We start from the raw sequence: 17,881 nt of genomic DNA on the forward strand, positions 1-17,881 counted from the left end.
AATAGATGCAATTACAGTTTTTGAAATTCTTCACAAAGAACGTTTTCTTCCTTTAAACTAATATTGCTCATGTGAATCTCCCTTGCCTGACATTACAAGATGATATTACGTCTCTCCTAAAAGCTCTGAATTTGTGTGCTTTCTAGGAGTGCTTTAGTCAGTTTTGTACCTCACTGTCATTTTGTTGCGTGGAATCAAGATCAAACTCACTGCTTATTTCCACTGCTGCTTTAGCGTCCTCAGTTGGCCTTTACTAAACAGAATTTGCATATATGCATCATATATGAAGTGATGGCATATTGTATGGACGATAAGAGCATGACAGACGAATATTGTGGAAGACAATTACTGTAATCATACTTTCTAATTGGAATATGTTGAAATGAAGTGTAGCCATATATTGAATCATAACAGTAAAGGATGGAGTCTCCCCCTCACTGACTGACACGGCTGCCCATCCACAGGCACTCAAGAACGGACAAGGATGAGCTGTTGTTTCGGTCCTATATTGCTGAGTGAAAAGTTGGGATTCCCCAGCTGCCTTTTGTGGCTGAACGGTTTGCCCTGGAGCTACATGACTTGTGGCTCTAACCACTGGAGAGAGCCTCAGGTGGTGATCAGAGCTTAGGCTAGGTTAGAGTGTGGCCAGAATGGGCAGCCGGTTAAGGAATTTTTGATCCCCATGGCAGTTAATTTCTAAAGGCAGTACAAAAAGATGGACGAAATTCAAAATGAGTTTCAGTGGTGCAAAGTGGGAAAGAAGTTGAGGAAACTGTTCTGGCAGAAGCCTGGAGGCAAACTTTCAGACACTGTGTGTCTTTTTCTATCCGATCATCACACATCTCAGTATAGATGAAATAACAGCACAGACAGTTTTGTTTAATGTGTGTGACTGTAAGTTTAGTCAGATGACATTCTTAAGTAAAATCAATATTTTACTTAAACTGAACAACATTGTTGTGCTTTGATTAAAACTTAGTTTTAATGGGCAACTTTTCTGTCAGAGTTTCAGACTTTTTTTGCTTTCTGACACGAAAAACAGAAAACTGTGAGCATTATTTGGGAATATGGTCATTTTAATCTTTGTCATGAGCTCACAGTTGAGTCAGTGACATGGTTCGTGTGTGTAATTTTGCCATACTAATGCTCATGAGAAAGATATGGACATAAACAGATGATATGTAGTTATTTACAGATTTATGTAAAAAAATGTAATGTGCCATTCATTCCTGCCAAGTAGACATTGTGCTTATACATCTACTATGTTCTAGAAAGCATGTGCTAAGCATCTCTGAAAGTAAACAACATGCTACTGCTGAATCTTTATCAGTTATTACTATTTACACTGCTCCCCAGCACTGTTTACTGAATACCTAATACCCTCAGAGCTTACTGTCTCTCATGGGTCTCTTTGCCCCTCCTAATTTCTGTCAATAGATCACATTAGTGATAGATGTGCTTAAAATGAATGATTTCACCAGGCTTCACACAGACCTCTAGATGGCACACCAAGGCAGAGGCAGCATTTACAGGAAGCCAGTTAGATAGGCATTGCTTGCGTATTATTGTAGGGCTCAGCATTTCTCTACAAAAAAAAACATCTGTGAAATGTAATGATACATTCACAGATGATACATTTAAAAATCTGCCCAAATACCTAGACTGGTGTGTGAAGAAGTAACAGGCATAAAAGAAAATACTGATCTGGTCGCATTTGAATTTTAGTCATCCAGGGTTGTATAGAAGGATAAACTTCAATACCATACTATCATTTATTTTTAAAAGAATGCTGTGCAGTTGTTTTAATGAATGTGTAAGAGATAATTGTCTTTAAGACAGTTTTATTTCTATCTGTTCATAGGAAAAGAAAAACCACCAAAAGAAATGCGAGAGTGCTTTTGAATTCCATCACTATATATTTACAATCTTTTTAATGTATTGACTTGTTATTTAAATTACAGTAATGCTAAGGTGGCACTTTTTACAAATGTGTTTATCAGCTAAAAATGCACTTACCACAACTCATTTAATTATGCTTTCCCCTTTCCTTTTTTTTAATGTCTGCATGACGTCACCTGATTTTGCAGCATGAAAATCAGCTGTGGTATGCTAGAGCAGGTCAAATGAGAAAAGATTGTACGAAAATATGGAGAAAAAAAAGACACTGTAAAGTAAGAGGAGATAGATTGGGAAATGATAGGATAAATAGTAAAAGAAAGAAAGGACACAGTGTGGAGAAGAGACAGAGTGAACCAGACAGCAGCAGCATAAAGGGCTATACAGCAATGATGTCACCTCATGCTGGTACTGTTGGACTCAAATGGATTACCCATTTGATCCTTGCCCTTAATTTAGTTCCAGTTTCTCTCTTCCAGCTCATGCCACTTGCATATTGAGACATATGACATGTGGCTCTTCCTCTGCTTTACCTCTTCTGTCACATACTTCATAACTCCCCTCTTCCCCCATGTCTTCTGTGATCAGAATCAGCGGTATCCCCCTCCCTTATTTATGTAACATCTCCATCATTGCTTGAGACCAAGAATGCACCCCAATGCGTCGATAAGCCCTTATTTAAAGAGATTGAATTATATGGAGATAAACGGTGTCCTTGAGCATGGGTGCAGATAACAGATTGGAGTGACACAGCTGACTCTCTTTGTTTTGTTAATTAAAGATGACCTCATCGCTAAAAATGGACGCTGTGCACCTCCTCGTCACGAGCTTAGCCATCAGCAGATTGCAGATTGCAGGCAGGGGGCCAAGGGCTTTCTGCAGTCCCTTTCCCTTTTCGCTTCCTTTCCCATTTTTTGCATCTTCACACACACATTGTTAGTCTCACTGCCTTCGCCACAGGTCTAGACTTCCCTGAGTATTATTTTTTTTCTCTCAATCTCTCAATAATTATGATAATCCCTCAGTGTCACCAAAAGCTCACTAATGAATCTGTGCTGGAATTATGGAATTATTACTGAGACAAGATAAGGATGTTGTTTCTCAGTGCCTGCCCTTTTCATTTGTCAGTATTTATAGTGGGGCATTTTGTCCCTATCAGGTATAATGAAATTTATCTGTTTGGCACAATTTATGAGAAACAAAATTTGATCTTTGTTTAATTTGTTGCTGGATAAAAACAGTTTAAAATTAATTTCAAACATTAAATTGGGATTCCCAAGTTTTTCAAATTAGAACAATGCAAGCTCTTGGAAGGTTAGAAATAAAGACATAGTCAAATGAAATTGCTTGCAATAATATAAACAAAATGGAGCATAAGCTCTTCTTGCATTTACTGAAGACTATTTTTAAAAGTAACTGGGGACTGTTACATGTTCATTGGGAGCACAATATAAGCTCCCAGCGATCACAAGACACAAACATAGAAGTTGTGGCATGGTTCATAATACTTAATATTATTATTATTATTATTATTTTAACATTAAGTTCATGTATCTAGTCATTCGTAACATTAATATGACTTTGAATGATTTCTTTTTCACTGTTGCCCACCAACATTTGTTTAGGTGCACTATGACAAAGAAATACTAATTTAAATTCATTTTTGTGATTTTAGTTTGTTGTGGTACTGTGATGGTGATTGTCCAAGGTGAGTCCTGCATCTCAGCTTCTGACTTTGAATAAAGTGAGTGCAGAAAATGAATGGATGAATTGATTATTGTCAAATAAAGCTATATGAATTGCACTAAAACAGAGTCTCTAATATAATCTTCACCCTTGAAGTTACTGTTACAACTCAATACCTTGCCACATTATTCTGAACTAGTAATGTGTCAGATACACAATTTCTGTCAACAATTACTTATCACTAGTAACCTTTAATGGACTCTACAACGAGCTCATAGTTGAACATTCCAGTTGGCAATTTAGCATAGTGAATGATCTGTGTTTGTACATTAAATGTGCACCTTTTGATGTGAGAAACTCTTTTTTGCTTTAAAAATTATGTATATAGTACCACTACGTATTGCACTGTAAGAAGATGTCTTCTTTCCATAATCATGCATTGTCTGTCTTGACTGGTAGTAGAATCTAACTGGATTTGTGTTCAAGTGCTGTTATCTTTTATTTACACATTGCCAGCATGAGTTGGGAGAAGGGGTCAGGGTAGAGTAGTTGGGGAGGTGCTTTTTGTCACTCGTTCATGATCTTGGATTGGTTTAAAAGAACTCTTAAACAACCAAGAATGCAGTGTAAAGAAATGTTTTATTCTAAAATTGTCCAAACCTAAAACGTCTAACATTATCAAGACCTGACATTTTCCTGACCATCAAGAAGGCTAAGCTGGTGTATGCATAAAATGTTAGGGACAAACACAAAGTGCATGATGGTAAGACATCACACTCTATGAATACATTAGGCCATCAGTGATGTGTACACAACTCTTTGTTCTTTACTCTGCTGATACATGGTAGTAGCAACAGTTTATCTACTGTTTTTTGTTTTTTAACCCCTTTTTTGGATCTACAAACCAGTTATTTAGGTTTGCTGATGATACAAAGATGGTGAGACCCTCTAGCAAAATTTACCAAACAGGTGGAACAGTTTGTGAGATGGTGTAGGAGCCATAATTTATTCTTCAAAGCAGCAAAACTAAAGAGCTGCATATGAGTGGCTTCCGTTGCGGAGAGGGTCAGCAATGCTAAAATATTTGTGAGTCTACATCACTGAGATTTTCTCCTGGACACTCAGCAGCACAGACCTAACCAAGAAAGCTTAGCCAAGGATGCACTTCCTCAGGAGACTAAAGCAAGTGAGAACTCCCCCATCCATCCTCACCACCATGGGGGACTACTACTAGAGCATTCTGACAAGCTGAATCACATCTCATTATGACAACTGCAGTGTGACTGACAGGAAGACTACAACATGTGGTGAGAGTCATTAGGGGCCATGTTCAAGGAAAGATGCCAGGAAAGAGCCCGCTGTATTGTCAACGATTCATCTTGCTCCTCCTATGTGCTGCTTAATATCTGGTATCTTGTTGAAGGTATAGCTCCTGTGAATCAACAACAACCAAAATGTGTTACAGTTTCATACCATAAGAAAAATGGCTGGTATACTGGTATTTGTTGGGGTTTTTTTTGTTTTGTTCTCAACTTTGAAACAATTCATCCTTTAGATGGACTGTTACGAAGTTGAGATCTCATTGTTAGTTATTTGCTAAACTAGCCAATATTGGTAAACTCTGCATATTTGAATGTAACAGACAGTTCAACCAGTTGGAGCACCACTTTGTATTTTCTCTAGGTTTACATGAGCTTATGAGCTAAGAGTTTAAAGCTGTTGCTGTTTTTAGCTGATTTAAATGTTTTTGCTTGCTAAATTAGCTTTTATTAATGGCAAATTCAGTGACAAATAGAAAATCAGAACTTTGTAGCTTTGGTTGGTAAAAATAACAATATTAAGTAAAGTGAAGTGTAGTGAAATTTATTTATATAGCACTTTTCAGCAGCAAGGCGAACCAAAGTGCTTAAGTCCAATGTTTGTGACAAATTAAAAAAAAACACCAAAGTACTTGTTGAACATTGACAAATTTCATTTTGAATTAAAGTTTTTGTCTTTCAATTTAAAGCTAATAGCAAGGCAAAAACAAAAATGAAGCATTATTTATATTATGTATATTTAATGAGGAATCCAGGTCCATTCAGAGATGGAACCACAATAAAAAAAATGAACTGCAATAAAACCGGACCACACCTGGGTCACATCAAAATGGTCAACTCAGGGGGTCATTGGTCTGTGACAAACCATTGCACCGTGTCCAGTTTCTTGATGTGCAGCAAAAAGTGGGGGCTTCTTAAAGTCAAACACAACACCATTTTCTGATTCTCACAATTTTGGTGGGGACCCATAAAAGTTTCAATGCAAAGCAGTATCCATGTTGTCACTGCATATAATGTAGCAGCAGGAGTAATACATCCTATATTTGTTAAATCACAATAAATATGAAAAAAATGGTTTCATACTTGACTTACAACCTGTCCAGGGTGTCCCCCCGCCTCTCGCTCAGTGACAGCTGGGGATAGGCACCAGCTCCCTGCGACCTGCAATGGAGAAGCGGGTAAAAGAAAATGGATGGATGGATGGATGGTTTCATACTTGCGATCAGTGTTGTTAATCTATAATTTTATTTGATCTCATAAAATTCTATAGAATTTCTAAAGAAATTCTATAGAATTTTATTCTATACAAATCATTTGTTTTGAATCAAATGATTAATTAATCATTTTTTTGTCACTGAATTAGTTCAGTGTGTTTCATTCATACCTATCCCAGAACGTATATTTGATTATATCAAAACCAGGTTAAACACTTATCTGTTGCTTGGGGGGAATTAGATTGCCAAGTCAATGTGCTGTCAAGATGCAAGACCTCCTCTTTGTTGCTCCTTGTTTCACTTTCTTCGAAGAAACAACATGGGATTTCATCAGTCATTTTTTTCATAAAATTGTTTATAAAATGTTTGTTTAGCAAATACACTTTTAGAACCCACAACTCATAGATTGTTGTTGATGCAAAGTGGGCATTCATTTTTGGAAAGTAGCACTGTGTTTGTTGAAAACATCCATCAGTTATGTAATGGGCACTGGTTCCAATAAAATGACACATGGTTTCCAGTTTGTTGGGAAAATTCTAGATTCAGAGGGAACACTGGTGCTGCCAGAGTTATAATTTTATTCCCACTGGGGCCACTACAATAATGCACGTTTTGGATTTGTTTTCTTATCTGCCTAAAAACAGTTGATTCTGTTGAACTTGCAAAAGTAAAATGCAAAAGTCCATGCAAGAAGAAGGCCCTCGAAAGGTTCAGTTTAAAGAAGTTGTTATTGCACAAAGGAGTGTAATTTTTTTTCTGTGGTCTGCAAAATCAAGATGTGTATTGGTGACCCAGAAAACTTTCCTTAATCCTATTTTTGATTTGAAAATTAAATTTAGAGTTTGGAATTTTTAGGATGAAGGCCCCCGTGTTAGAGTCAGTTTGAGGCCCCCAATCACACTAGTTTATTTCATGTATGACAACTAAAATATTGTTTTTTGCACAACTTCAAAGTTTATAGTCACAGAAAGTTAGAACAAAGAATCTGAGCTTATTGGAATCAGCTCATTTTCAGTTAATGTTTGAGTATTAATATCAGCATAAATTGGATTCGGTGAGAAGGATGATTATCAAGCTCCTGCTTCTCTGATTTGTTTAATAAAGTTAAGGTGTTTTAGTTTAGTTTTAGTTCTCCTTTACTGTGCTCCTCATTTTCCTTTCCTTTCCTTTCCTTTCCTTTCCTTTCCTTTCCTTTCCTTTCCTTTCCTTTCCTTTCCTTTCCTTTCCTTTCCTTTCCTTTCCTTTCCTTTCCTTTCCTTTCCTTTCCTTTCCTTTCCTTTCCTTTCCTTTCCTTTCCTTTCCTTTCCTTTCCTTTCCTCTCCTCTCCTCTCCTCTCCTCTCCTCTCCTCTCCTCTCCTCTCTTTGCCTCACTTCACCTTCCTTACTCCATGTCAGATTTTCTGTTTTCCACCAATTCTATATAGGGTCACTTATGACCATCCTTTATGCAGTAAATATTGACCACTAAAAGCTCAGATTAATTAACAAATTTAAGCCCTAAGAAATAAAAACATAAACTTGCATTTACTTGGAATTTGATAAAAAGATGACATTAGCAAAACATTCATTCATTAAGCCAATAATAATATTTTGATGAAAAATCTTTGCTCTGGTCTGTGTTGTCCAAAAGGATGGCCCTATACCGGATTTGTTATAATTTGAACAGTTGTGAGATCAACTCAATCAATTTTAATACTTTATTCCTACCGAAAGGTTTCCCCCTTCTTAGACATTAACACAATGCCATGTTCCATGTCATGTTTACCTTTGTGTTTTTCATTATTAGTTCTCTGTTTTCTTTTCTTTGTGTAGCACAGTTCTATGTGTCAAGACCTGTGTAGAATCTATGATACATGTGAATGAGAGAGGAAAGGGTTCAGACTCAGCAAGGGGAGTGAACGGCTGAGTGCTGACAGTTTAACGAAGGAGGCCCTCGTAGGTTTAGCTGCCAACAGGAAATATAAAGCTTGTGATTTGTTTGTTAATATAACACTTATGTTGTGTTTGTTTTAGAGACTGTATTCACCTTTACTTCTAGCATATACAGTGTAATCTTAGTCTGAAAATCTGAATTGTGTACATATTAAATACAGCAACTAAACTGCTGCATACGTTCATCAAACAAATGGGCTGTATTTGGACGTCATCTGCAGTGAACAGAGCTAATAGCTTAATTGCGTAAAAAGTGCCTCACTACTGAGATTTTTTTTTCCTGCCGCTTTCCCTCAAATTTCCTCTGTTAGAGGAAAAAAACCTTGTATGAACCCACTGACCTATAGGATTTGCACATACACTCCCTCACTGACACACACGTGTGCAGCTAATGGTTGAGGCAAAAACACAGTGCCTGAATTTAGTGGTTAAAAGGAAATGATATGCCAGTGATAACAGTATTACAGGGCTTGGCTGTAGCATTACATGTAATGCCACACGTGCTCACCCACACACATCTCTGCATCCAGCTGCAGTTTAACACATGTTCACACATAGAATTTTCTATGCACACCCTGAAGTCCATAGTTGTATATATTTCTACTATGTACATACTGATTTTTTACTATTGTTCTCCATATTTTGCACCCTATGTCGTTCAGAGAGAAAGGATCACTTTGATTCTTTTCCTGCATGCCTTTCCATCCTTTCTTTGGGGTGTTTTGTTATGTGCTGAAGTTCTTGAGAAGGGTATTCCTTGTTTTTGTTGCAAATTTGGGCCAGCCTAGGTCAGAAACTGTTACTTTTGTGGGCTGGCACAACCCTTTGAGAAACTGTATATGACACTGGTCTGTACAAATAAACATGGCTTGTTTGCAACTTCCACCATAGTTACAAGGCTTGAAAGTGTGTTTGAATCCAAGTGGTTCCCTTTGTACACTGTCAGTCAGTCGACCTAGTCACATTCCCATGATAAGCTTTTATTTGTTCATTTTTTTCTGCTTACTAAAAACTTCACCTGGAATTTACCATGAGGTTTTAATTGCACAAAATGGCTTTTACCGTAATAGAATTTCAAGGGCCTTAATTTTTGCCAGCTGTGAGCTATGTTGGCTTTGGTATCGGCAGAAATGTTGACGGACCACAGGCCTACCCTTGAGGAACCCCTCTGATGGGTAAAACTATAAATGCTACTTCTGGGTGGGTTTACATACCTTATTCTATGGTTAATGGAATAGATGTTGATTATCATTACCTAATTCCTTACATAGGAATTAGGTAATGACAAGCTACCAACATGGGGGCAGTCAAAATCAAAAGTCCTCAGTGGAAGTGAGCAAACAACCACAAACACAGTCATACGTGTGGCCCAGTATGTGTGCCAGTGGCTTGTAAAAAACACTTCCAGTTTTGCAATAGAGTTGTTTTGCAAGTGTGAGCACATTTATTTAATCATCCCAGTCTGTTCTGCCTTCAGACTACTCTTCCTCACATCTAATCCCTTGTGATATTATAAAAAAACAAAATAAAGGGATTTCTGCTGATTTTGTGACTTTATTGTTGCAAGATTTATTGAGTGATTGCTGAGGCCTTTGATAATTAGGAAAAAAGCATAGTGCTGTGCAAGTTCTAAATCAGCTCTTATTTATTTATGTTTTGCTTCCACTCATCTTGGGCTCTTCAGCAACAGTTCCTTCAGACTTGCTGAAGCTCTTTGGATTTTGACTGGTTGTTTTTATACAAATTTTTTAATGCTGTTTATATAGCCGACCATTTTCAGGGGGATTTGCTTAAAGATAAAATGACACTATTACTAGGTTGCACCGCCTTTTTGTTTACATGAAACAAACTACTTGACAAAGAACCTCAAATATTATCTTTAGGTATTTTGTTGTTTCAACCCTAATTACAAATAAACAAGTAATAAAGGTTTTTTTTTCTCTCATCTTTAAAAATGCCCAAAATTCACAAGGGTTGAAAGGCCAAAGACAATATTTTTGCTCCACTGAGATGTTTAGAAAAGACCAATCATCTAAAAATTTGGTTTAGTGTTAAATTTTAGCCCAGTCACACAAAAGCCACACATTAAAAGAATGGTCAATTGTCAATGTATAAAACAGTCACATCATTTTTGATGTCTCTCCCTTGAGGCTCCAAAGTCTGCTACAGTCACATGTACTGAAAGTTTGATCACATTGTAACAGTTTCAGAAACACTGTACTTAAACTTTCATCTTGTTATACCTTGTATAAACAAACGTAAAACATTAGGCCTAAATATCCATACTTCTTCTTCAGTGGTAGGCTAGGTTTGAAGTTTAGTGTACAAGCTGGTTGCCCCCGCCTGACATTAGCACAAAATTACAGTAAACAAGCACAAAAATGAAAGGGAAGCCAGATCAATTAGCTTAAAAAAAATAACAATAAAATTCAGCTTAATAAGTACATCTGCTCCTTTTTTTGTTGATAGATAAGCAAGCTAGAAGTGAAGACAAGCAATGAGGGAGGAGTGTGAAACTTAAATAAAGGGGAAAACATGTTAGCTGACAGGAGAAGGTGTCACCCAAAAACAGGGATATGTCAGAGCAATCAGGGTTTATTATGTGATCAGTCACTGACAAGATAAATGTGCAACAGAGAACATAAACTACCAGCAATCACATGCTGATTGAAGTACATCCTGAAATTTTACATATCTAACGGTGTCATTGTTCATCCAAGATTATGTTGTTGCTTAGCAGCACAAAAAGCCAGTGTGATAACAGCCTAGACACAATGAACTGAGACTTAATCCATCTTCTCAACACATTTATCAAGATCACCTGCAGGAACTTCCCATTACAGTAATAAGACCATCAAAATCTTTGTAAGAGAGGAGTACATGATATAAAAGCAATAGAAATTTAAGTTTTGTACCTCTGAGATTGTTTTGATTTGTGAGTGGAAATTCCACTGCCTTGATTTAATGTTTTAAGCTATTTTTAGTAGGTGGTTAGAACTGTCATAATTTATTTCTGTCAAAAACATATCCAAACTGCAATTTTGTTTTGTAATAAATCAGTAGAGAAAGAGAGACAATGCTACTGATTAGATTGTTCAGTGTCTTTTTTTTTATTTTTACACTAATTAAGCTGCATATCATACAATATAAATGCTGTTTTTGCATGTACTAATACAAGTGTGACCTTTTGACCTTATGAAGATGTTGCTTGTAATACAACTGACATTTGTCCTAAATTATTAGAAATACGAATTAAAATAGATGATAAAGAATTATAACAATTAGAATTTTCTGTGAATCATTGTCAAAACTAAAATTATTATTAATGTTAACCCCTTTACTGTATATTTTACCCCTACAACATAGCACAGACTTACATTAATGTAATTGCATGACAGTTTATAGCTTTCACTGAGAACCGTTTGAAAAGAGCTTCTCCCATCAACCTAAGACTAAAGTTTGTTACTGATATGTTTTGTATTAATGCATAACATATATGTTTGTTTTTGTTTGTTTAAGACCAATAAGGTGTGTTTTAGATGGACCTGAAAGTTGTTCTCTTTCTTTTCATTGTGTTGACTTAATCAAAGTAGCCTACTACAAATTTTCACATATGTACATGTCCTTCATTTGTTTTATTCCTTACATCTGAAATTATTCATTTTACAGGCAGAGCTTGTACAAGTTATTCAAGTATTTTTTTTTCTTAGGTAATTACTTAATTAATTCCTAACTTATATATCTGCATTGTACTAATCATTGATCATCAGGTGAATTCTGATGACTGAATAAAATGACAAATGTCTACATCCTAAACCCTAATATGATAGGCCACCTTCTTTCCTGTTTATTACATTGCTTCCGTATTTCTTTTCTTTGTGGTTTTCATCACTTCCCCTTCCCTATTTGGAAAAATTTTCAAGATTGCCTAGTAGCAGAAGTCTTTGAATTAATGGCACATTTTTATTTTCGCTTGTAATAACAAGTTGAGAATGGAAGAATTTACACAAGGTGAACTGAGATAAATGTGTATCCTAAATTTATCACCGATGTTATAGTTGGTGTGTGAACAATGTAAATCAATTAAATACACAAACACCAAGAGAAATGAGAGAGTTCATCTTCACTGTCTGCCCAGTGTATCTGAATTTGAGTCATCACCACTGGTATTAACCTAATACTCCTATAGGGAGGTTGATCATTCTTAGCTTCAAATTTAAGAAATTAGTTAAACAAGTGGTGTGATGGATTTATCACATTGCACTCTAAAGTAAGCTAAGTTTAGAGAGTGACCAAGTGTCATCTTTCATTCAATTTCACGTTCCTCATCAATTGAATTTCAATTTGTATGTTGTCTCTTTAGATAGTTTTTACTCTTTACACTTACACTTGTAATTCTGCAATTGTAAATTTTAAGTGAAAACAAAACTGTCTGTTTTTAGGACCAAACACATGTCAAAATTTGAGTTTTATTTTTCTTTTCTCTTATTCTTTTTGGTTTTGGCTTGTAGTTATTTCCTAATACATGTATTGTATGTAACAAATAAGAACACAAATTATTAAATTCTTTAGTATTCAGTTTTTAATTTATCAGATTTGTAGAATGTATGTGTAACAGCACATGAGAAATGTACCTATTTGGTTTCAACAACTTGAAGGGATAGTTCAGATCTTTTAAAGTTGGGTTTTGTGGAAAGGCTATGAACAAATAATATCTTGTAGACATCTCTTTTATTGGCTTCAGTTTGGATAATAAATAAAAACCAGTTGGAGGGAGATTAAAACAAGTCCAATCTCCAAAACAATTGTAATGGTTCATGTGAAGGCTTATTTTATAAACCTTTAGACAGCCCCTGGCTGCACCAAAAGTACTACAATTAGCTGCTGCTTTAGCTATTTGTCTCTGAAAATAACCATAGAAATTTTTGTAATTACCAATTGACAGATGTGGTAGAGGTTTAGGAAACACCGCTTGCATGAACTGCTATGGCATTTTTGAGTTTGGCGTTGTTTTAGGATGGCAGGAATTAACTTTGGTCTTGGCTCCACTCAGGTTTACCAACACTTTAAAGAAACTGCTATTCCTTGGAAACTTCACTTTTATGATACTTTTTTGTCTCTTGGGTAACATTATGACCCCCAGCCTGTTACCTGTCCCTTCCTGCCCTTTAGCTGTCCCTCTAAGATTATCAGGATATTTTGTATAAACACACTGCAAATGGTCCTACGGATTGAAAGTTAAAGCTGCATATTAGTTGAGGTGATGTAAGATGCATATGATAAAATATAGCAAAAAGTGCTTCTTGAAATATAAATCTTATCTCACATCAGAATTATTGCAACGTTTCAACTCAAATGTCAACATTTTGACATAACCAGTTTTAGTGTTCTCAATCTGCTTATTTTTTCAAGTAAATGCTAACAACAGTATAAATGAATCCAATCTGAGAATCATGTTAAAAAATGTATGCTCTTTGAAAGAGCAACCCTGCCACAGTGCTGGAATGTATTTGGTGGCAACCTCCTATACACAAAGCTCTTTCTGTGAAAAGGTCAAATCATTCATTCGTGCCGTTCTTTTTCCTTCCTTCTCCAACCTTTTCTTACCATCCCCTTGTGCCCCACCAGCCAGACTTACTCCTTGTGTTTATAAGTTGGCCCATGTATCATAAGCTAAAACTAAGCTGCCCTTTACCTCATGTAGAAATAGCTGGAAATCTAACTGTTTGAGCCTTTTTAAACTATTTTGACAGGTTCCTCTTTTTTCCACCACCCCCATGAGCACTGGAAACTGTGTTGTGTGTGTGTACGTGTGTGTGTGTGTGTCTGAATGTACAACTCTGCATTGCTCGCCTTTCCTGTAAGCTGACAAGAAAAATATTTCACAGCTTATGAAGCACTGTTTTGTGAGACACCGGTGTGCTTAGTGAGATGTCATTGTAAGTGTACCATGCATGTGTTCATGAAGGAAAGAAATCATGTTTTCCTTACAATTCTATAATGTAATGTGTAGGGGTTGCTGCCAGTAAAAAGTCAAGTTTAATTTAGCCTTGGGTTTGCTTCTGGCAATGGAGCTCCCACAGGAGCAGGCAGAGGTGAAATATACAAAACCAGAGTCAAATGGCACAATTAATGACAAGGAAAAAGCTACTAGACTGAATGTAGAAATCTCCAGTGGGATAAGTTGTGCTGTGCAACATTGTTTCTCACTACTCCTCTTATAATCGCAAAACGTTTAGTCAGTGGTTAAAACTGCGTCAGTCGTGAAATTACAACCATAGAAACCCTTTTGTGCAATTTTTCCATCTCATTTAGTATTTTGGTATTCATGCTTTTTTTCTTCTTCTTCTATCTCTTTCCCAGGTGAAGTTCTGAGCTTGATGGATGACCTGTTCTCTGGTTTGAGTTCATCCTGTGTTGTTGCTGGGAGGAGGAGTGGAGACCACCCCCAGTCTGTGGTGTATTCAGTTGTCTTCAAGTGCCTGGAACCTGACAGCCTCTACAAGTAAGTCTGCAGATGCCCTTTGCCTTTGTCAAATAACGCAGACAAACCGAGCTGTAATGATGTTCATTATCTCCCCTTTATGTCAGAGGGCAGAAAAGTGGTACGCAGACATCCCTATGGGGTAAAGAAAAAAAGAAAAAGAAAGAAAGAAAACCTAATTTATTTTATCTTAGCAAAATAAAAATATTGCTGTTTAGTGTTTATTTGCAGTATAAGACAGGAAGGTAACTGTTTATAAGACTTTAAGGTATCTACCTGCTTTTTACTTTTTTCAAATATCAAAACAACAACTATCTTTGCGTTCATTGTTTATGAATCTCAAAAAAAAATCATAATTACCAGACAAGTAAGATCTGTTTAAAACAATAGTGGTTGTAATGAGAAATCAGTTCAGTTCCACATTTTAAAGGGCGGCTGCAATTATTTAAATGTCTAGTCCATGTGTTCTGTACTTTTTATACAGCCAGGGATTAGTATGACAGATATTGTTCGTCACTCCAGTATTTGTACCTATGCATTGTTTCTTTTGCTATCACTGGGATGAAAAAACTATGCATTCACTTATTTACAACTGCTGACATGAAGATTGTCATCAGTTAAGCAATACATTTTGGTGAACCCCTGAGGTTACCAATTCATTCTGAGGATAAAGAAGAACCAATGTGGGATATATAAACTATAAACAAAATAAATAAAAACATAAATTGAAACAGAATATTTTGAACAAAATACCAATTTCTTGGAAATTCTTGCGTGCAGACCATGGCAAACAAATCGTTTTTCATGGATTTTCTATTTGCGTCTCTTCCTCTGAGATAAATAAAAGAATGTGTTCAGGAATGCATTTAAAACAATGTTTTACTTTTTAATTATGGTTGTATGGTTATGCTTTAATAGTTGTATTCACTGTCAATTTACATGCCAGAAACAAGTGTTGAGCTGTAATTTACAATAACTATCAAATATATTAACATACTCTTTTTTTTCAAATTCATTGTATATTTGCAGCCATTCATTAGGATTTAATATATATGTTAAATGATCTCTTTTATCCTTAGACGTACAATGACAAAAAACAGATCCTGGACCGAATTGAAGTTTGTTGATTCAGACAGAGAGCCCTCCAAAAATATTTAAATCTTTGAATATGTTTGGATGCGTTTTTAACATGGTCAGCGAGAGAGCCTCAAAGGTGTCATATGTAGTCACATGCTTGTGAAGGAGCAAGAGATGGTCATGAATACCATTTTTTTTTTTAGATAAAAAGGAACCACATGTGCTTAATTCATCAGGAGAAGGCACCATGTTTGAACATACCCAAAAATCAATAAGGAAGTATCAACAGTACCACATCCTTCCCTGGTTGTCTACACAATCTACTGCAAACGTTATTTTGTTTCAGAAGAGTGAATTTTGTTACCTTCTCCTGACCAACAGCTGGGTTGAGTTAAGCAGGAAAGCATACTTAGTCTCAATGTGGTAGATGCTTCCGTTCTTTTATGTTCTCTTTGGTCAGAGGTTTTAGTGAATACAGAAGGGTCCTTGTTATGGGATAGATTTTCTTAAAGTCAAAAAACTGTTTAACCACAGCGTGTAATGTCCTCATAACATATTGCAATAAGATGTCACAGTGCTGTTACACTTGTCTTAGCTATGCATGCATTTACAGCTATAAGTCAAATTTTGACTTTTCTTTCCCCTCTTGGTGATTATTGGTTTGCTATTGGATGCGATAACCAAACTACAACAGATTCTGGAAAACCTCAGAGATCTCAGAAGAGCACAGTCCTGGGAACAGCTAAAATGCTGCGCAAAACCCTCAAGCCCTGAGGCCTCTGGTAGAGGACCTGGGGCCTCATGCATGAAAGAATGCATAGCTTTCATACTGGAAGTTGGCATACAGACAAAATTTGAGAAGTGCATATACGCAAAAATATTCAGATTTATCAAACTGTGCACATATATGCATACATCAGCGGAGTGTGTCAGCCACAATGTAGGGGAATTTAATATATCCTTTCATCATACGGATAAAGCCATCCCATACAACTGGCATGGCATGGCTCAGAGACAACTGTGAAATACCTGACCTGTCAGCCAGCTCCCTCTGAAAGGCTCCAATTGCAAGGAACCCCAGCATGGTGAGGACTTTAACTGGCACTGGTAATGCACAGCTTCTTTTAGTTTCCCTCTGGAATGCAAGGGCAAGTTCAGCCAAAAGAATGGCTCCGGGCAATCTATATTGGCTAATAAGCCAGGCATGCCAGCAGGTCGGTGTGATCCCTGAAAACACGCTCCCTCTCAATTCTTCTACTGGCAATGTCCTCCAGTAGCACCAAAGCTGACATTGTTCCACAATTACGCACAACTTTATTCATCTGTTGATGAGCAGGTGTCATTGGCTACACCTTGTCAGCCTTAGGAATCATCACACCTGACTCGCTCTGAATTAATATGCTTGTTCAATACCATTTTCTTTTTGATGAGAATGGAAGTGCCCCTAAGACAATTCACATTTGTTTTATGCACCTCAACTTTCTGTTTACATTGCAAGCCTGCAGTCAACGATGCATGTTTACATCTACAAGTGACAAAAAGAGAAAACTTTACAGTTTACCTTTGATTGAGGCTGTTTCAATCATTTTTTAAGTGTGTTATATGTATCATTGTATGATGTTAAATGTGGTTCAGTTTTACCATTCAGGTTTACCCTGTAAATGCTCAGACTCATGAGAAAACATCCTATTTCAAATGCTCCTTGAGTGGAAATATATTTAGGAAAGTTTCAGTGCTGTGTAGTTTGATACTGACAACTAAAAAGGTTTGCGTGGCAGTCCCCACATTCTCACTGCAGGTCAAAAGTTTTCATGTATGTGCACCTTCATACATTCCGACATGTGTGTGGAACATGGCGTGATAAGATGACATATGAGTCTTTATTTTAGTAGTCCCATACATTATAATGACCTTTAAACTAAAATTATAAACTTCAGAAAATAGCAATTAGTAGGCTTGTATCAAACACACTGCCAACAAACACCTAAAGCACAAGAAGCTACTTTTTTTTTTTCATCGATCAAGCAGAAATCGTTTATTTTCAATCAGACTAGGATTCACAAATGAGAGGGGGGATGGGGTTGAAATGTGATCTGTGTTTCCTATGGGCACTATTTGTTCCCTCTACATCTTGAAATTAAGTTGAAATACCAACATTGGGGGAGGCAGACAGGACCCAGATGTTGTTGTGGCTATTACCGGACACACGAAACACACTTTCGTGTGTCACACTTACTCTGTCCTGCCTCTGTTCTTATGTTTTGTTCCATGGT

The 17,881-nt window shown here is 36.5% G+C and overlaps 1 protein-coding gene across 1 annotated transcript in view; it reads left to right on the forward strand.

Moving 5' to 3' along the window:
* The window catches only part of LOC108230990 (astrotactin-2), a 268,258-nt gene that overhangs the window by 238,002 nt on the left and 12,375 nt on the right, over positions 1 to 17,881 (forward strand). Inside the window, exon 20 of the mRNA XM_017407677.3 lies at positions 14,411 to 14,552. Within this exon, the coding sequence (XP_017263166.1) occupies positions 14,411 to 14,552 (142 nt within the window). The remainder of the gene's footprint in view (positions 1 to 14,410; positions 14,553 to 17,881) is intronic.

Source organism: Kryptolebias marmoratus, linkage group LG14 (assembly GCF_001649575.2).
Source record: "Kryptolebias marmoratus isolate JLee-2015 linkage group LG14, ASM164957v2, whole genome shotgun sequence".
Classification (NCBI taxonomy): domain Eukaryota; kingdom Metazoa; phylum Chordata; class Actinopteri; order Cyprinodontiformes; family Rivulidae; genus Kryptolebias; species Kryptolebias marmoratus.